This window comes from Pleurodeles waltl, chromosome 1_2, assembly GCF_031143425.1.
Source record: "Pleurodeles waltl isolate 20211129_DDA chromosome 1_2, aPleWal1.hap1.20221129, whole genome shotgun sequence".
Lineage (NCBI taxonomy): Eukaryota > Metazoa > Chordata > Amphibia > Caudata > Salamandridae > Pleurodeles > Pleurodeles waltl.
The window spans coordinates 706,361,986-706,382,666 of NC_090437.1; the positions used below are offsets into that span (position 1 = coordinate 706,361,986).

At 44.9% G+C, this 20,681-nt stretch overlaps 1 protein-coding gene across 3 annotated transcripts in view; it reads left to right on the forward strand.

Moving 5' to 3' along the window:
* The window catches only part of TMEM131L (transmembrane 131 like), a 522,596-nt gene that overhangs the window by 177,391 nt on the left and 324,524 nt on the right, over window positions 1–20,681 (forward strand). For all 3 annotated transcript variants that reach the window (XM_069242819.1, XM_069242836.1, XM_069242829.1), the window contains exon 4: window positions 11,830–11,892. In XM_069242819.1, coding sequence (XP_069098920.1) covers window positions 11,830–11,892 — 63 coding nt within the window. The remainder of the gene's footprint in view (window positions 1–11,829; window positions 11,893–20,681) is intronic.

Here is a 20,681-nt window from a genome sequence, read left to right on the forward strand (position 1 = left end):
TCATTTCACCAATGCGGAAGGCCCCATAAAAAGCCACTGAAAATGCTGCTGTGAATAAGGTAGCCTCAAAAGGTGACTATGTAACTAAGGTGACTGCGCCCAGCAATTTTTCTAATAATTGAGGGGTTATGGGCCGCCTGGAGTCTGCTCTGGGACCGTCAGTTCTAGACCATCCCACTAGCGCCTGCTTAATCACAAAGGCATTGAGTTTAGAGTCTTGCCCCCTTAGCTTGGCGAAAAAATGGATGGCTGATAAGTTGGCTTTGGCGCAAGACACTGGTTTACCATTGCTCTTTAAATGCTGCAAAAAGGCACAGATTGCTTCGGATGAAAACCAATCTAAGCTGCTCACAGATTTAAAAAACAGTCTATAATGCAAGAAGGCCCTTTCGTATGCCCCCCCCCCACCCTGTTCGTGCCGCCAAAGATGACACTACTAAAGCTGATAGAGCAGGACACCAATCCTCCACAGTGATGTTGGAAACTGTCATCCTCTCCGATGCCTGTGGGTGGAACTTCTGAAAATCATGCATTAATGATCAAGACAAGGCATCAGCCGCATTATTTACCCCTGGAACATGTTTTGCCCGGAATGTGATATTGAGTTTCAAACACTGTAACACCAAATGCTTAAGTAATCTAAGAACCCATCTGCAACTAGCTTTTTGTCTATTGATAGACTCCACGACTGCCATGTTGTCTGACCAAAATACTACAGACTTGTCTTTTAATATGTCGTCCCATACAGATACCACTACAATGATGGGAAATAGCTCTAAAAATGCAATATTTTTGGTGAGACCTAGGTTAACCCATTCTGATGGCCAGTCAGCCCTTCACCAGGCAGAGTCTAGGATAGCCTCGAATCCCACGCTGCCTGCAGCGTCCGTGAATAGGCCGAAGGAGGGGCTATCTAATGGGGGATGAGGCCAGATTACCGCCCCATTGAAGTCTTGTAGGAAAGCATCCCAGACCCTCAAATCTTCCTTTACTTCAGCAGACAGTCTGGTGTGGTGGTGTTTCTCGGTCAATCCCGCCATAGACCTAGCTATGGATCTGGAAAAAGGTCGGGCCACGGGAATGATCCGCAGGGCGAAATTCAGTTGTCCCACCAGGACCTGCAATTGGTGAAGGGTGACTTTATTGTGGGATAGAACAGCTCGGATGGACCCCTTAGAAACCTGAAGCTTATCTGGAGGAAGGCAACACTCCCCTGCTTCAGTGTCCATTTCAGTGCCCAGAAAGGTGATGCACGTGGAGGGGCCTTCTGTTTTATCCTGTGCTATTGGGACCCCAAATTCACTGAACATGGCTGTTAGGGACTGCAGGGCCCATAGGCATTTTTTAGACAGAGGGGGACCCCAAACTAGAAAATCATCCAAAAAATGGATCACATCTCCATGACCGGTACGCCTGGTAAAAATCCACTGTAAGGCCGAGCTAAACTGCTCGAAATAACTGCAGGACACACTGCACCCCATGGGCACACACTTGTCATAAAAATAGTCCCCATTAAATTGGAATCCCAAGAGATGGTAATCTTCCGGGTGGACTGGCAGAAGCCGGAAAGCTGCCTCAATAATTTCTTTTTTTCCTAGCAGCGCACCGCGCCCCAGACCCCTCAGCTTCTCCAGAGCCTGGTCTACGGTAGCATAACGCACTGAACAGAGGACCAGGTCAATAGCTTCATTCACCAAAGCACCTCGAGGACCTGACAGATTATGGATCAACCTGAACTGACCATGATCTTTTTTGGGTACTACCCCTAAGGGGGAACAAACAAAATCATTTGTAGGGGGAGAAGGGAAAGGACCTGCCAGTCTCCCTAGTGTGCATTCTTTCCTAATTTTTCTAGCAACTACACCGGGGTTCCTCACGGCAGACATAAGATTTCTGCAGTGACCTAAAGGGGGGACACGGGTGGCGGGAATTCTAAAGCCCTGAGAAAAACCTTTAATCAGCATTTCAGCTGAAGCTTTAACTGGGTAAACCTTCAACCAAGGGATAAGAGCATCTAAATGAATGGGAGAAGGCAATGAGGAACTAGCCACTGGGCTTACTCCCCTCCTTAACTTTGTCTCTTGATTTCTTAAGGCATTTAAATTGGGGGTGGGAAGGGTGCCTGCAAAATGAACAGGAGTGCCTGAATTTGCACGTCCCTGGGGGGCGGGAGCATACCTTCCTGTTGAAAGCCCAAGAAGAGCCTTTTTTGTCATTTGAATCCTGTGCTCGAAAGGGCTGCTCACTAGGTAATTTGTTATTCATGCACTCCAACCAAACATTTACTTCAGTTTGGTCCCACCCGATCACTGGGTCCTCTACTTTTGCCCACCTGAAATCCCTGTCATATTCTAGCCAAGTGTTCCCCCCCATACATATGGTGGGCTTTTAGTATTTTGTTCGCATAGCATATCAAAGCCATACCAATTTCAGGTTACTTTTCTAGCATGACCGACATAAACACATTAAAACTGAATAACCAATTAGTAATATTCTCTTCAATCTTTGGTTTATTATCAGTAAATGATGAGGCTTTTGAATCTTTATCCTTTGGTTCTACCTCCCTTCTCTTAGCCCTCACTAGGCTGAAAATATCCACAAATTCGCCTTTCCATATGTTTAATTTCAGAAGCCACATGTGAGGCTAACGTCCCTGGCCTAGATAGTAATGTGTGCGAACCCGTCCCTTCAGTCGAAACCGGTGTTTTTGTGGCACTAACACCCTGTTCAATGACCTTATCATGGTCTTTTTCCACTGGCGGATTCTGAGACAGCGAGCCCGGTGCCTGAGGTCGTCACCTGTAACAAAGGAACATTACGCGCTGTCGCCAATGCCTCGACCTGGTGCTTAAGATCTTGCACGGTATTTTTCAATGAGTCACTAGCCCATGGGGTCGTGGGGGGTGGAGTTGAGGTTGGCACAGTAATATTGGCTAATATCTGTGACACTGACAACAAGACTTGGGTTGTTGGGTCTTGTGATGCCCCTGGGAGGGCAATTGCTGCCTGCCCATGGTCTGTGGTTGTGCCCGCCCCTGGTGCCACCCCCTGACTAGTGGGTACTGCTTGGGCGGGTAAATCCTTGGTGGGTGATGCCAATACCGCTAACGAACGCCGTATGTCCGCCAGCATCGCTTCCACCCCCCCACCGGACCCGGGATAGACGTCGCCCTCACTGGGAGAGGCACAGGATTGACCAAAGAAGGTGCATCCGATGCAGGAATAGGGGCCCCCATGGTGACTGAATCAACTATAGGGGGTGGGAGGAAGAGACGGTTTGTGCCGGCCTAAGTTGTTGGACTGCTGCGGCCTGTTTTTTATTTCTCCGTTTGACTGGAGGAAATGCTGCACGTGGGGCTACATGCGTGCGGTGCAGGCGGGGAGGGCCTTCCCCACAATCCTCTCCATCAGAAGGGACAACCTCCCCATCTGAGTCACCGTCCCCCAATTTCGCTAAGACCAATTTCAATAGTTGGGCCAATTCAGGATCGGTGCTCTTCCTCTTACCCACCCTCACCCTATTAGATGCCATAATGCAAAAGACAGGTGAAACAAGGGCCAAGCTGTGGCAAAGAACCTGCTAAAAGTAATCACCCTGAAAGCAAAAAAAATGTGTTAACACAGCACCAACAGTAATCTTGCAATCACAGCATTTAACAGAACTATTCCACTGTTCAACAGCAAGACCGGTTCCTGTAAAGCTCACCGTTTTACTTTGCAGTCTAGCCCCACATTCGCCAGATTAAAATTGCAAAGTTTGTAATACCGTATTAGTCACTTAAAATTGCTTACACTTAATATCAACATGAAATTAACAGACCGATTTCCAAAAAACACCTGCTTTAGTTAATAAAAGTACCACTAATCATAACATGGAACTACAAAATGACATTAAAATTGATTGATGCCAATACGATCGCGCTATGCAGCAGATGACAAAAAGGCAGGGGTTAATACTCCTGAGATGCTGTTTAAATACCTGTTCCTTATCATCTCAAAAGCGAAGGGGGGGGACCCAGCACAGCCAGAATTACTCCTGGAAGCGGAGCCCAGACACCGTGCGCCCACTCACCTAAAATTTAAATCATAAAAGGAAAGGGGGAAACCCCTAGCAGGTGAGAGCGCGCACAGAACTGCAAGCACTCCTAAAAACGGAGCCCCAACACCGTGCGCCCACTCACCTTAATTTAAGCTTAAAGAAGAAATGGGGTGACCCCTAGCAGGTGAGAGCGCGCACAGCCCAACAACACTCCTAAAAAATGGAGCTCAGCCACCGTGCGCACACTCCCCTCCAAACAAGAGCAGAATGCCCAAAAACGTGCGCCTGGATCACCGCTCCTCTGCCCACGACCTGCCGCCTTCCGCCACGGTATGATTCTCGACGAAGTTCCAGGTGCAGGAGTCCACAAAAAGGCCAGACCGTGTTCAGGCACCAGGTGCAAGAGTCAAAGAAAGGCCTGTCCGTGTTCAGGCCGCCGCGCCAGGAAGAAGAAGGCCGTGCCTTCTGCGGGGGGCGCTTTTATGCCCCAAACCGGTCTGGTGCCATCGTAGCCCAAACGATCTTAAAGTGGCGTTACTTCCACTCCTCGCGAGGCGTGCGAGCGGAAGCAGCAGGCCAGCCCGCGCACAACTAGTGCGAGGGTCAGGCGCCCCCGACCCCTAAGGGGCTGCACTCCCCCCATGTTGGGGGGGGTCGCTTTTCCAGACTTAAGCGAGGTAGGTTTTCCGGTGCTGCATCAGTGGTACCACCCTCTGAGTACACAGCCCGGACAGTGGTGCTCTCTCCTAAACTCTGTTTATTTTTTTATAGCAGTTCGTTGAGTATGTAATGATGATGATGATGATGTTTAGCATCTTGGTGTTGAGTGGTTAGGTTTTTACAAGCGTGCAGGTCTTTGTAGGGCAGGGCTGATGCCTTTTCTTCCATAGTCATCACGCAGGCAAAACAAGACCCGTTTATAGTTTCTGAAAGTCTCGCGAGTTCACTGTTAGAGAGGCATAAACAGTTCGATACGCTAGAATACAATCCATAAACACCCCCACTGTAATCAAGCTTTGTTTCAAACCTAGTAGGGCCCGCTCTGGTTGGGACAGGCTGACACTTGGTTGTTATTAAAAGGCGGCATTGCCGATGGCTGCACATCCTTCTTATTGAAGGCCCTTTAAACCCAGGATACCTTTGTGAAGAAAAGACTCGGTCTGGTATGTTGGCCTGCGCTTCATAATGAATGTTTCTGCATGGTGGGGGAATGGTTGTTGTGGCTAACCACAGTCGAACAGGAAATGGTTGGGTGCAGGTTATGATATTCACACAGAGTGCAACTTCAAGTCGCACAGGTTGATGCTTGTCATTCTTCCAGTCTGTAACTTCCCCTTTGCTAAGCAACAGAGGCTGCCCGCATTTTGAACATATTCTTGAGTGGCCTTCATGCTATTTTAGGGTTGAGCCTGCAAGGTCATGCGTTCTGCCAGTCGTCGAGTTCGCATTACATCACCCTCCTATACACAGGAGTACTTATTTTCTGTAGGGTTGTATCTTGTATGTCGAAATAAACTTACTTAGCACCATCCTGTAGCCCCGCCAACTGCTTGCACAGTTTGTGTTTTATTGTGTCCGGCATGTACTTAAATGCATTTTTATCATGGAATGGACAAACCTTTTTCTGTGTCCAGTATCTTAAATACTGTCTCATTCAGATGCTGTTTTCAAGGGTTGGATTGTTTTTGCAGCTAGAGATCACCTTTTGTTGATGAGGCAGCTGTTTAAGGGTGTTTTTCTTTCAGGCAAAAGTAGACTGTTCAGGAGAGTCTTTACCCTTCCATTTCGTAAAAGTTCTTTTGTATACATTTTTACCGTTGGGTGTCCCTTCTCTCTCATTGTTTAGGTCGTTGTATGTAATTATTTAGATCTCTTTAGGTTAACTTTATAATTTTTTGTGCAGTAAACAGAGCGCAAGTCACATTGCTTGGTCCTACTGCTAGAGATGTTGGTTTCTCCGGTTTTCTCTTTCTGCGTGTTGTGAATTATTAGGAAACGATTCCCATTGATTGAAGACCTGACAGCTCTTTTATCTTTCTGTTTGGGTTGAGCTTCCTTAAATTCTTTTGTTAAGAGCAGTAAGCATCTGATTTCATCGTACATGTTAGCCTTTTGGTATCATTCCTTCCAAACTTTTTAAAATTTTTGGCTTGGTGTTCCTCAAGTGTTCATGACAAAGTCGGCTATGGACTCTTGTCTCAGGGCAGTAATGAAGACATTTGTAAGTCTCTCCAAAATCTGGGTAAAGATTTGGCTTTGCTCCTCTCCATCTCTTCAGTTTTCTTGATGCTGATAACGTTCCTCAGATCTCTAGCCTTGCATTTGAGTATTTTATGTTGTGTCTTACCTCTGTGTACTGGAAACATATTAATTTGCCTTTGACATTAGTAGGTCTTTGGGTGTTCCTATTTTTTATCTATTTGGGTCTCCAGGTCTTGAAAGTGGCCTTCTTTGTAGTATTGCTTGATTTCAGACTTGTTCTTTTGTCTCCCTTGGTCTTCAGGTCATTCCACTGGTTGTCTAGTTTTTTAAATCATCCCTCTAGACTTCTGTTGTTTCCGGGTCATCTCTCTTCTCTCTGTGGGTACACTCACATCTATCTATTTATGTCTTGCTCATTTCCCACTCCCCGGGAAGAGCCTGAGCTGTCCTCGACATTGGCTGCCTTCTCTCCTTCTCTCAATTCATTTACTGGTCTTTTTAGAGTTGTATTTGGAGTACCAACTCACTGGAATTGGAATGAGAGTAAGCACTTTGACAATTCTCAGAAGGGGAGCTTACTGAAAAAAGAAATGGTGGGGAGGAAAAGGGAGTATGACGGACAGCACCATAAATCCACTGGAACTAGCCTTCTGAAACGAGGCTTCTTTTCAAGATGAACATTGTCCTACGGATCACCATTTAATATGAATTCTTTAAAAGAGCAGTACTTTATTTTATATGGAATGTCCGTGTATGTTATACTGTGCTTTATTGCTTGCCATATGTATGGTGGTTTAGATATGACTACTACATTTTCAATAATTTTAGAATTGCTTTTTCTCTGCACAAGTTCCAGCCAGGCTGGCCCATTTCCAGGCACCTAATGATATATCTGCATTGTTTTCCTTTACTGCGGTGGCACCACACGACCCTGACCAGTTTTTTTTTTTTTTACATAATTATTTTGCTTGAAACAAATATGAAAAGGTGATTTAATTAAAAGTTGGTATTATATGTTAGAGAGCACTAACCTTGTATTCTGGATCCAGTGGGAGCAATTTACTCTTCCACTCCTCAGCACAAGGTCACCAGTCCACATATATTATGATACTTGAGATAAAGTAGAAGCTTGGAAAAGGGAATGCTAAAAGTGAAAAATTAGACACTGGATATCACCCCACTGCCTAGTCACTCTGCTGAGCTTTGACGTCTGCATTATAGATGTCTAAAATAAACGAAGTGATCCTTAATAATCTGTCATGAATTTGAGCATCTAACTCTCATAGTGATATAGCTTGAAGTTGTATCACTGTAACCAACTCTGTGTTCTTGAAATGAAACTGACTCTCCGAAAAACTAAATTGTAGCAAGGCCTGTGATGACAGAACTGCTTATTAACTTAACGTTCTGATTATATAACCACCACCAACTTCATATGCATGAACTTTCTTATATTTAAGTGGCTTTGGTTCTGATTTGTGGTTGGCGCAACTTGAAAATAACATTCATTAACAATTCTAGTTTCCGAATGTACCACACATATATCACTTACTTAATGTGGTTTTTACCTCAAATGCACGTTACTTACACACCATAATGATGTTCAATACTAGAATTAATCTTTTCCTTCAGAAAGGATTCAAAAAGGCGAGCAGTAATTTCAAAGTCTTTGACTGCTAAAGTCTAAGTTAAAAAACAATTCAAAGTTTAATTTCCTCTTAATTTGATTCCAACAATATTTCTCTGAATAAAGGTTATCTTTCGCCAATTACCCCAAAGAGGATGATTGTTCCTCCAGCAAAGGGGTCTGAAGCGCAGCTCCAGGCTGCATCAGCATAGAGGCTCCATTGCTTAGCAAGGATCTTGTGAAACACAAGGAAAATGTTTGAGAATATAAGATAGCTACTGCCATGATCAACCCTTGAGAGAGTTCAAGGGCCTCTGGCAAACATATATCACCGTCTTTTGGCATCACCTTGTAGACGGTTCATGAGCGCAAAGGTTTCTGCCAGGCAGCGCAGATGCTTTATGCATGCATTTGCCTATCCACCTTTGAAATGTGTTAATTGTGGATGGGTTTGGAGGATACACCATCAATCCCATCGCATAGCCAGCAGTAAGCCCTGCCTTTGAGAATGATTCTTGCCAGATGATTTGACATTGCACAATGTTGTCCTGAATTCACATGAAGTAAATGAATACCCAGTTAGGTTTGGATTTGTTAATCACTCCATGTGTAAGACACGAGCACCCGCAAAGCTGAGAGAAGTATAGCTTATCTTGTTTCTTGACCATAATTCAGTAATAAGAATTCTCAAATTGTCTTTCAGGTTTTGAAAAACCATAATGTCTGTGATCTTAAGGAAAAGTGCTAGAAGCTCAGGATATTTCAGTGCTGCTTCATAAATAAAAAGTAAACTGAGCTGCACAGAGGCTACTATTTACTATCATGACATACCTACCTTTAGCAGACCAGTAATTCCCCTTATTGGTATGTCCTTCATGTCATCAATTCATGTTATGACTACATAAGTTGAAGCATAACCAGATTTAGGAGGCATTATGGAGCTGAAGCAGATTCTATTGCCATTTATTGGGAGGAATATTCATCACATCAATTCCTTTGAAAACACTCCTTCATTGATCTTACGCAAGCATTCCAATGGAACAGAAAGCACAGTGATTTAATAGCAGTGACTAATTACTGGGCAAATCTGGCATTTTTAGCAAGGGAGTGTAGCTGGTATTGCCAGCCTACATGTGTTAGTGGTTTTGCAGACCATAAACAGAGTTGGCTGTGCCTGCCACAGAGTAGAGTTGATATAGCCTGCTAGAGAGTGGAGTTGAAATTGCCTGTACAGAACAGAGTTGGCAGTGATATCCAGTGGTTGGAGCAGGTGTTAGCCGCTAGGCTATTGAGCAGAGTAGATGCTCTTGGCTGCCTGTATTCTTGGGTACATAAGGGGGAGTAGGGTGCAAATTGGAGGTTGGGAAAAGATGTGATCTGGGACTATTGGCGGCCATTGCAAAGTGGTACTACCAGCCTCTGGATGGAGCTCACACTAACCATCACTAGTGTAAGCCTCTAAAATTAGTTTTCAGCTAAAATGTCCTCATTTTACTATACTGTCTCAACTGCTTTCAGTATTATCAACCAGTAAGTTGTTCAAACTCAACTGGTGCTTTTCAGGTGGAATGGTCCCTGTGAAACAAACAAGGCATTTCTCAGCCAGTTTACAACTCTTGATATCCTTTAAGCGGTGTACAGAGCAACCTTTCCAAAATGTTGGATTTGGGAAAGGCAGTCTTCCCCAAAATATTATGTAACCTTTTGAGTGGCAAAGCCCTCAGTTTAAAAATCTCAACCAGTAAGTTAATCTTGGAAAAATACTTTGGCCAGCTAGATCTTTGTTCTCCGCCAAAAGGACTGAGTTAGGTCTGATTCTGGTATGCAGCAGCTTGCAGTTTCAGAAGGCATCCAGTGTTTGTAACTTAGATCTCTCTAATCTACTTTCACCTAAACCCGGTGTATTGCAGCTTATATTTTGCTGTTGATTTTGTGTAGCCTGCTTGTCCAACTTTGAATGTTTTCTTCAGAGACATTCTTTGCTGTTCCTCAGAAAAGCATTGCCCTGCTGAACTGGATTGATTCTGACTATTGATGGAAATGAAAAGAGAAAAAGGTGGCTGAGGGACTTTATCATATGGAGGAGGTGCCCTCACAAAACTGCTGCTTATCTGAGCCAGAGGCCAGCTAGTGGCAGAAGGGGTCTAATTGCCCCTATCTGGAGTGCTGCCAAGGGTGTTATCTCCCAAAGGGGTGATAACTGCAGCCTTCATTGACACCAAAATTTACCTCTGGTGATTTTGACCCAGCACCCTTGATCTAGCGATAAGAGACACCACCTACCATGCCATCGAGCCCAACAATTTAGCATTGTAAATCAAAATAGTGACAGGAACCACTCACAAATTAAGTTCTAGATTGATGACACGTTAAAAAGTTTTATTTGGAAAATTTTTGAATAGGCATTAAAGAATAATGCAGTACAAGCAGTGAAAGCTCAGACAAAGAAAACAATCAGAAATTATTCAGTGTCTCTAAATGTCATGTCCATAAAGACCTCCATCAGCATTTCCAGTAAGAAAAGGAAATCTATCAATCAACAGTTTTGTGAAGAAAACCACACTACCTTCTACAGCAACAGCAATCCTGTGATGTAAAATTTAGTATAAACATTCACAAACCAAGGCTCATACACTAATGTGTTAGCAGGCCTGCATTGTAACTTCCAGCGAAATTGTCCTACAAAAAGTTATTTCAGGGACACGTTGAAAAGTTTCACTCACACTAGAAACTATCTATTTAAAGGAAATATTGTTATGTTATGTTATACTGTGCTCTGCAGAAACTGGGGAGAGAAGTCTTGAGGCGGACATTGATTGGAAGGGGGAGACTGAGCAGGATTAACAATCACTAGAAACTGCACCCATTTCACGGAAATGTGGCGGAACTAAAACTACATTATTAATCACACTTCTAAACATTACCATTAATTTGTTTCAAGTGCAGCATCTTTCATCGGTTACAACTATATTCATCATAAAAGTCGTTATATGCACATATTTTTTACTCAAAATTGCACCTCTCAAAAAAAATTCAATAATTCCAGATAGAGTCCAGTAATTGGGATAGTATTTTTCTTTATGGATAGCAAGGATTGGGCGTAAAGGTCCAAAGAGTTGAAGGTAGCTTTTTATTGACCTTTCTACTTGAAGATTACTGAGAGCATGCTTTACTTGTGTTTTTTGGAGGTTTTATTATCAGAATATCGTTAGCAACATCATCATCTGACAGAAATGACAGGTGATAAATATTGTTTACAAAAATATCATTGAATGGGACAACATGTATGTAAATAATATTTAGAAAACTATTTTTGCCTGATATTTTATTTAAGATAATCTGGTACATAGGGGGGAGTAGGGTGCCTGTGGGGGGCAATAATGAGAGCTAAGTCTTCCTGGGGACTGGTCAGTTAATTCAGCTTCTGTAGTGGCATCCTTCCACACTTAGCAGGTTTCTGCAGTTGCCTGGAGTCTGCAGGGTACTTCAGAATCTTCACAAAAGTCACAAGGTCTGTTGGTGCCTGGAGTGGGGTGATCTGGTTTAGTCATGTTATCCTTGAGAGAATGACCAGTCTCACCTATGTTACCCTGTGCACCGTGACCATCATGCAGTCGTTCATATAGAGTAGGTACATTTTGCCATTGATAGTTTGTTCTAGAGCTATCCTAATCTAGTGGGGATGGGCGTGGTGTGATAACTTTCGGTTATCCCTTAAGAGTTCAGTGATGATGGGGCTATGTAGGAAATGCTTGTTGGTAAAGATATTATGGAAGGGAGCTTTTACCCATTTCCATTGTTTGGTAAAGATAGCATTTTGTTATATGTTTATTGTATTTTATTTTCAATGTTTTAACTTACATCTTGGGGAAAAAAATGCTATTAAGCATACTAGGGAAATGTTCACTGTGCACTTAGATAAGAGAAACTGACAATTTTTTCTTTTTTTTTTTCTTTTTAGCTTTTCTGGACCTAGTGGGAGGGTCCTACATATTCAACCTTCAGTGCTGGATTTTGGAGCACAGTAAGTAGTATTGCTGTAAAATTTGGTTTTAAGTACAGCCCTACTTTATGCATTTAAAGTGTATTTGGTGTGTTGCAAAGTCTTACTCATTCTGCCAATCTCTTCCTAGCAACATGAATCAGTTGTCTGTATTTATTATGTGATAGAGACTTCCACTTGCAGATTCCTTACCTTTGAATTTTCCCTCAGTGGTCCATTTGGATCCAGAGATTCTTTGTTGAGCAGTACTCAAGCGCACCGTTAGGTGGCGTCGATAGACTCTTTGTCCGTTGTTGGTGTCGTGGTCGCTGGATTTGATGTCACGGGTCCTAAATAGGCACTGCCCCTGCGTGCTGACGTCAGTTCCTTTCTATCTGCGCCATCCTACATGCAGATCCAAATATGAGCTACCACACAGTCACTTTTTGATGGGCTTTTTGACTTATGTTGAAGACTTTTTGACAATTTCTGGTGTATCAATGTCACAGAAGAGCGGGTTCAAGCCCTGTGACTCCCGTCATTGGATGATATCCATGACGGATCCACACCTTGTGTGTTTCTGGTGTTTGGAGCGCAACCATGACCTGAAGTTGTGCTCTGAGTGTCGGGCCATAAACCCGAAGGCTTTGAGGGAGTGGTCCTTAAAGCTTCTTGGTCAGCTCTTCGTCTCCCCAAGTTTCCGGGAGCGGGGCCAACCCTGCTCAACTCCGCAAGCTCTATGAGGCCATGCGCCTCATCTTTCGGCAATCGGATCCTGCTGGAGTGCCTTCGGGCCCAGCAGGGTCGGAAGGGGCCCATTTGGGTTTTGCGCAGGCAGCTACGGACATGCCTCTGGAGGGCACTCAGGGATCCATTTCCGGGTCCGCACTGGCATTGGTCTGCCACTGCAACCTTCCCCGATGACTGTGCAGACGTTGATGCTCCCGACGCCGCCCGGGCCCGTGGTAAGCGTTGATGACATACTTACTGCCGATTCCGACTTTGACGGACACCTTGCTTGCTAGGTCAGATCCTGACCCTTAATCTTATGGGTACGAGTATGATGATAGTATGAAGGGGTCGCTGGAACCGTTAGAATACTAGGTTGATGACCCTAAGGACTGGGCTCAGGACCTGGGTGAAGCCAATGGTCTAGATACCGCCCCTGACACTGCTGTGCTTTCTCCCCCTACTGTGGCTACAGAGGAGGGAGTATTGTATTCAGTGGTGGTGAGGAGAGCGGCAGAGGTCTTGGGACTCGAGCTGCCTTTTGTGGCTTTCAGGACCAACCTCCTGACTGAGGTGCTTCAGCCTGGGACTTCCTCTTTAGAACCCCTTCTGCCATTCAGTGAGGCCCTCACTGATATCCTGCTGGAGACCTGGTCTAAACCCAGCAAAGGGGCTCCTGTTAATTGGACAATCGCCCGCCACCATAGGCCTATGCCTAACAACCCAATATTCCTGACCCAACACCCCATCCCTGAGAGCTTGGTTATCCAGGCCTCTACATCCCCAGATGCATTCCCTACCTCACCCCCAGATAGGGAATCAAAAAGACTGGACCATCTTGGGAATAAATTGTTCTCTTCCTCTAGTCTGGCATTGCGGTCCATGAACTACTGCATGCCTTTTGGACCGTTACTCCCATACTTTGTGAAACGGTTGCACAGGTGCTGTGACACAGCCCAGAGGAGGACTGGGTCATTCTCACTCAAACTGATGCTGATCTGTGAGACGCAGCCAAGTTCACAAGATGATGTGGACTGGCTATGACTCACTGGGTAGATTAGTTACATCGGCAGTGGCCTTGAGGCGCCACGGTTGGTTGAGGACATCTGGCTTTTTGGGGAATGTCCAAGCTGTGCTTATGGTCATGACCTTTGATGGCACCTGTCTTTTCAGAGACAAAGCAGACTTGGAGCTCAAGTGCTTTAAGGAGTCTAGGGCTACTGCTCGCTCCTTGAACCTCACGGCTGCCCCTCGCCCTCCCAGTCTGCTTTTCACCCCTTTTATGGCTGTGCATGCTGGCCAGCCTCAGCGTGGCCGGGGGTGTGGGATCCAACATCCTTGTGGATCAGGGAGCCAGCGGTCATCTTAGTCCACCACCCCTCCAACTCCAGCCTCCAATCCTTCCTAGTCTCACGCTTCTCCATCAGGGTCAGTCGGAGGCAGGATTTGCCATCACCTGCCTTGCTGGGAGTCCATCACGTCAGACAGGTGTGTTTTGCAAATTGTCCGAAGAGCCAATTCCCTCCCCTTCGAGACTACCCCTCCATCCATGCCATCAGTGGATGACAGAGGATCACCTGGCACTTCTTCGCGAGGTGGTGATGGCTTTCTTGGCCAAGGAAGCCATAGAAAGGAGTCTTGCACTAGAAGTAGGCTGTGGTTGTTATTCCCGCTACTTTTTGGTGCCCAAAAAGGACAAGTGCCTCTGCCCTATCCTAGACCTCTGGTCCCTTAATCTCTTCCTCAAGAATACGTTTTTCAAAATGCAAATTTTTGCAAAATGCTCACAATGGCTCAGGTCCTATCTGCCCTGGTCCCCGGAGAATGGATGGTAGTGTTGGACTTGCAGGACACATGCTTCCATATTCCCGTTCTGCCTGCCCACAGATGTTACTTTAGGTTCACGAGCATTTTCAGTTTACCATGCTCCCCTTTTGCCTTACCAGGTCTTGGTTGTTCACCAAGGTGATGGCGGTGGTCGCAGCTCATCTGTGCAGATTTGGGGTTTCAGTTTCCCACTCCCACCCTCGATGATTAGCTGTTAAAGGCAGGCTCCTCTGACTGTTGTCTCCCACCTCCAGGCTACGGTGGACCTCCTGCATTTGCTGCGGTTCACTGCAAATATACTGAAGTCACACCTGACTCCCTCTCAGATGCTACCTTTCATTGGAGACACTGGAGTTCGGGCCTATGCTCCAGAGTGGCCAGTCCAGGCTATTCAGGCTGTGATACTGATATTTCAGCCTCAGTCCTGGGTTTCAATGAGAATGACTGAGGCTGCTGGGCCTCATGGCCTCCTGCATCCTGCTGGTGACACATGCCAGATGGCAAATGGGGGCTCTGCAGTGGGACCTGAAATTGCAGTGGGTGCAGCATCAGGAGAATCTCTCTGACGTGGTTCAAATCTCAGAGGGACCTGCACAAGGTCTGCAGTGGTGGCTCTTGAAGCACAATTGGGTCAGAGGCAGATCCTTCTCCGTGTCCCCAACAAGATCTGACAATAGTGACAGACGTGTCACTCGTCGAATGGGGTGAGAGAGGCGGAGATCAAAGGCATCTGGTTTCCAGTGGAGTGCGGGCTCCGTATCGCTCTTTTGGAGCTTATGGCGATCAGGCTAGCATTGAAAGCATTCCTTCCCTCTCTGAAAGGGAAAGTGGTGCAGGTGTTCATGGACAACACCACCACCATGTGGTACTGCAACAAGCATGGCAGGGTGAGATCGTGGATCCTTTGTCAGGAGGCTCTGCACCTCTGCACATGGCTGGAACATCAAGGCATATCCTTGGTGGTTCAACCTCAGGTGGACTCTCTGAACGCCAGAGTTGACAATCTCAGCCATCAATGCCTGGTCAATCACGAATGGCGTCCCCATTTGGAGGTGGTGCATGGTCTCTTTCAGCAGTGTGAAGAGCCTTCGTTAGATCTGTTCGCCTCCACTGAGAACGCAACATGTCAGCTGTTTTGTGTGTTGGACTTTCCAAGGTGGCACTTGCTCGGCTACACTTTTAGTGGAACTCAGGCCTCCTTTATGCCAATACCACTTCTGCCCAGAGTTCTCAAGAAGACCAAGAACAACTGAGCTTAAGTAATTGTTATGGCTCCTGACTGGGCACAAAGAGTCTGGTATCCTGAACTTTTGAGAATGGCCATCAATCCTAAAATCAGACTACCCCTTGAGGAGGGTCCTCTGTCGCAGCAGCAGGGGACTGCTCTCCACCTGAACCTGTCCAGTCTCCGACTTCTTGTATGAAGATTGAGTGGCAGTAGTTGACAGCTTTTGATCTTCTGCACTGTAACATTACCTTGGCAGCCAGGCGTCCCTCCACCAAATGATGTATGCCTGTCGTTGGAACAAATTTGTGGTATGGTGTACAGACAAGTCTGTTGAACCCCTTTGTCCCCCTCTTTCGAAGGTCCTTTTGTTAGATCGAGCATAAGCGTACAGCTTCTTGTATACTTACTTACTTGGGCTTAAAGCCATTTCATTTGCTCCTTTTAATGTCATTCAAAAATCCTACCTTGTTAGTGGTCAGTCATGCCTCCTTGTCGCTCCATTTTCTCTTTGGAGCGGGGACCAACTACTGTATAAATATGCTTTGTCTTGTTTAGCTCTTCTGTACGGGCCTTTTTTTCCCTCTTTGTTGCCTGCTTGGGTTCTGCAAAGCTTCAGTTTTCATTTGCAGAGCATTCTTGCTCTCAGTATAGCTTGGCGTCAAACAAGGCTGTAAATCAGGCTGTTATCTTGGTCACATTTGCTCTGTGTGCCTGCTTGCGGTCCCAACATCGAGAGCGGAGGCCCGCTTGTTTATTTAATTACTTGTATTTATTGCAATCTTGTCTTTCGTTTTTGTCTTTTTTTCAACTGCAGGATTGCACGTTTTAAATTCTTACTTGCGCTTTGTGTTCTTACCTTTTTTTGGACACGTTGGGTATATCTTTGTTATTAAACACGAGTTTTGACTCTGTGTTGAGCATGCCCACATTTTTTAAAAATCTTCATATTCTCCTTTTAGTTACCAAATACTTATGACAAACGCTGCATCCAATATTTATGCTTTTTGTTTCTTTGCACCTACACACTTTTTTCCTGAACTCATCTAAAGTGTGTACTTTATGGCTTTATGTACAAAGACACTTTCTTATTTTTATGTATACTTGGCGTCTAGTTGCATTCTTACTGCTTTTTACACTTGGCGTTTGTGAGCATTTGAACATACGGTTAGAAACTGTATTTACAGTTTGAGTTTGGCCTTGAGTTGCATGTTGCCACTTACTTGCACTTCATTTCAGTTCACGCTATTTATAACTTGTATGTGCTCTCCGTGCGTACCAAGACATGTTCAGGCTTTGTAAGTTGTGCTTATGGATTTTTGTAAGGCACGTGTTTTGCTCTCTGCCGACATGCCACCTTTCACAAATTTTTGGTTGCATTGACATTCACAGTGGTACGGTTGACTGAGATACCTGTTTGCGTCGCCAGTGCCATCTGCATTCTCTGGATGTGGGGGAGCTCCTGTGATCAGCAGCCAGACAGGTAGAATTTAGAAAGGCTACTTCATGTAGACACTGGTATTTTGCCTCTTTAGCACTTAAGTTTTTTTTCTTTAGTCATGTGTAAGTGATCAGTGTGCTTTCCTTTGCATGGTTTCCAGTGCCTTTCAGTTCTTTCATTCAACCCCTGTTTATTCCGCGTCCTTTATTTCGGGTTCTCTGACGCTCCTGTCACCACTTGCTTTAACACCCCCTTTTGTTTTCTCTGTTTATTTCCTTTAACATTAATTCTACATTTAAGTATGCCACAAGGTGGTAAGTATGAATGTACATGGTCCTTTCACAGCTCACAGTTCAGGGTCAGGGCTGGTTCCCTTCTCTGTTTCTCGATGTTAATGGAGACTCGAGAAGGACAACTTCTTGGTGACATTTTGGAATAATAGAAATAGCTATTCACCCATTCCTTTGTTTGCTTGGTCATTTATTGGTCCATTTGTTTGCCTGTCCATCAGTACTCTCCACCCCCACCAACCATGCATCCATCCTCTCTACTTGCAGAGCCGCCCTCCTCCCCCAAGAGTTTTTCTGCTTATGAAGCTAACTAAGCCACTGGAGCAGCGCTCTGCAGTTGTGTTAACAAAGGGAATGACCCTGACACCAACCACAAGAGATGCTAAAATGCAAGCCGAAGACCCTTGAAGGTTTAAAGAAAATTAACTTCCTAGTAAATAACCTGAGCGCTTGTGCCATTTAGGCAAGAACTCCATCGAATGTTGTTTGGTCAAATAACCCCACCACCAGATGTAGCGTTTCTAAGGAGTACCAATTGCTGCACATTTATGATCTATATTTTGGTCACTGCTTCCAGGCTGTTTGCATACAGAAAAATTCGGTTAAGTATTTCTCTCCATTTTAGCCTAATTTAGGTAAATTATGGCACATGTAAACAACAGATAGTGTTTTAGTTTGTTTGGTTCTTCGCAATTCGTATTTTAGCCATTTTTTGGTAATCTGCATACAGAATCTAAGCTTAGCTTGCTACCATAAACTTGTTCCTCTCTAGCCCATCTCCAGCTGGGCTTTGGCTGATCCAGAGTCTTATGCGGGCCTTCTTTGTATCCTTGGGTCGTTATTCCCCGGAGTCAGCCTTTTTCTTGCCCACCTCCTCTCTGCCATGCTGGAGTCATAAGCCGGCTCCTTTCCAGAGAGTTCCTTACATTTCTGGGCACGGGGTCCCACTGTATGTTCCATTCGCACCAGGGCCCCCCTCTGTTCTTTTCTTGGCGCACACTCTTTGCACTTCTCCCTTCACTTGTGCCCATGTTACTCTTAGGGTAGGATGCTTTTTTGCTGCAGATAGAGGAAAAACAGTAAATGGAAGTGCTTTAGTTATATTAACACCAATAGCTCTATCTCTTGCAAATGTGAGACCTATTGCATTGCAAGTGCTTGTTTGTTCTTTCTATACCCCAGCAGGGATCTGCTCTGGGCAACCTTGAGGGTTATTTGTCTGCCATCTTGGCTTTCCTGATATTACTTACCCAGCCCTTTGTTTAAATATCCTATTGTTGGAAGATTCCTGAAGGGTCTTACCAAATGTTTCTTCCTTTGCCGTTCATAATGCCCCAATGGGATTTTAACTTGGTTCTTACTTTCTTGATGTGTGCTCCTTCGAGCCACTTCATACCTGTCCTCTTCGGCTTCTTTCTCTAAAGACAGCCTTCCTGGTCGCCATCACTTCTGCTCGGATAGTGAGTGAACTGCAGTCCCTTTCCTCAAAACCACCTTTCATTTGTACCCATCCTGACAAGGTGGTGCTTCGTAGCAGTTTTTCCTTTTTACCTACAGTGGTCACACCCTTTCATGTAGGCCAATCCATCACCTTGCCTACTTTGTACGTGCCTCCACATCCTTCTAAGAAAGAGGAGAGACTCCATCACCCGGACCCAAAAAGAGCATTGGCCTTCTATCTTTTTGTGGGTTATGCAGGTGAGAAGAAAGGTTGGGCAGTGCAGAAGAAAACCATTTCTAGATGAGTTGTTCTCTGCATTGCAAGGTGCTAAGCATTGACTAAGAAGCAACCCCTGGAGGGTTTGCATGCTCACTCCACTAGAAAACTGCAACCACTGTGTTCGCACCCAGAGTTCTAGTCATTGACATCTGCTAGGCAGCAACGAGGGCGTCATTGCACACGTTAACCTAACACTGCTGTCTAGACTATCAGATCCGAAGGGATGGGTACTTTGCCTGTTCGATCCTCCAAGACTTCCTAGTATGATCTTGGTTTGCAGATCCACCTCCGGAGTTGTTCTTACTTGGTTATCTATTCTAAGGTAAGGAATCTGCAACTGGAAGTCTTTATCAAATGAAAAAGTTACTTACCTTCGGTAATGAATTATCTGGTAGACATATTCTAGTTGCAGGTTCCTTACCAACCCACTCACCCTTCCCATTCTGCCAACTGATTTTTAGGGCTGGGGTTTCATTTTAGGGCCCTATTTCGGGTGCACCAGGGTCAGTTTTCTTCATGGCTCGGCACTTCTGGCGTGGAAATTAGTGAAAAGAAACAGTTGTCAGCATATCTGGCGACCACGACACCAACGACTGGCGCAGAGTCGATTGACGGCACCCAAAGGTGCGCAGGAGTGCTGCTCGAGGAATATCTCTGGATCCAGACTGATGCCTGGGGGAAGAAAATTCAAAGGCAAGGAATCTGCAACTAGAATATGTCTCTACCAGGTAATTTGTTACTGAAGGTAAGTAACTTGTTCTTATTGCTTTTTAACTCGCTGGCTTGTGACAAGTGCTTTGTAGTGCTGGACGTACCGGAGAGACAGTTCTGGGTCTTCAGTCAACTGGTGGATGGGCACACAACTTAATCTCTCAGAGAGATCCCAAGGGATTTTAATCTGGTCACAACAAATACCTGCTTATGCTTGGCAGAGCACCTGCCTAGAGTTAGAAACTATTTATGTTGTAGGAAATGCTCAAAATTGATAATTGCAGACTATTCAGTAGAAAGGGGAGTTATAATCCAGGATGGGGAGAACCTTTGTAGACCTAGTTGCAACAAGAAGAGAAAATGTCAGGATTAATACCTCAGGGCACCCACAACCACATTCCAAGAGACATGCTTTGTTCGGGAATTAGCACATGAAATCTGCATACCTGGTTCCATCTCTTTCCCTTTTTCAGCATTAAGTCTGGTAAGTCAGGCGATCGTTATCAACAGTGACACTCGGTTCCCCAACATAGTACAGGTCAACTCGGTCATCTCATTTTTATTTAATCGTCATTCAAACCACTTTGGAAACTGCCACTCTATCTGGACTTTATTAACAGCCCACCCAGGGTCAGTACAATATCGTAGTTCATACATTAAACGTTCACTTTTATGTGTGGTACGTGATACTATATATAAAGCGCTCAAAAACCTGAAGGTTTTTCGGTACTACTAAATTACCACAAATGTGCATTGATACCATCGAATAAGAAGCTAAGAGGAAGAAATTAGGTATGTGGTTTTTATTTTGAAATAAGAATAAATGGGCAAGTTTAACAAAGCTATTTAGTCACTGACTTACAGTGCTTATATATTATTAAGCGTCAT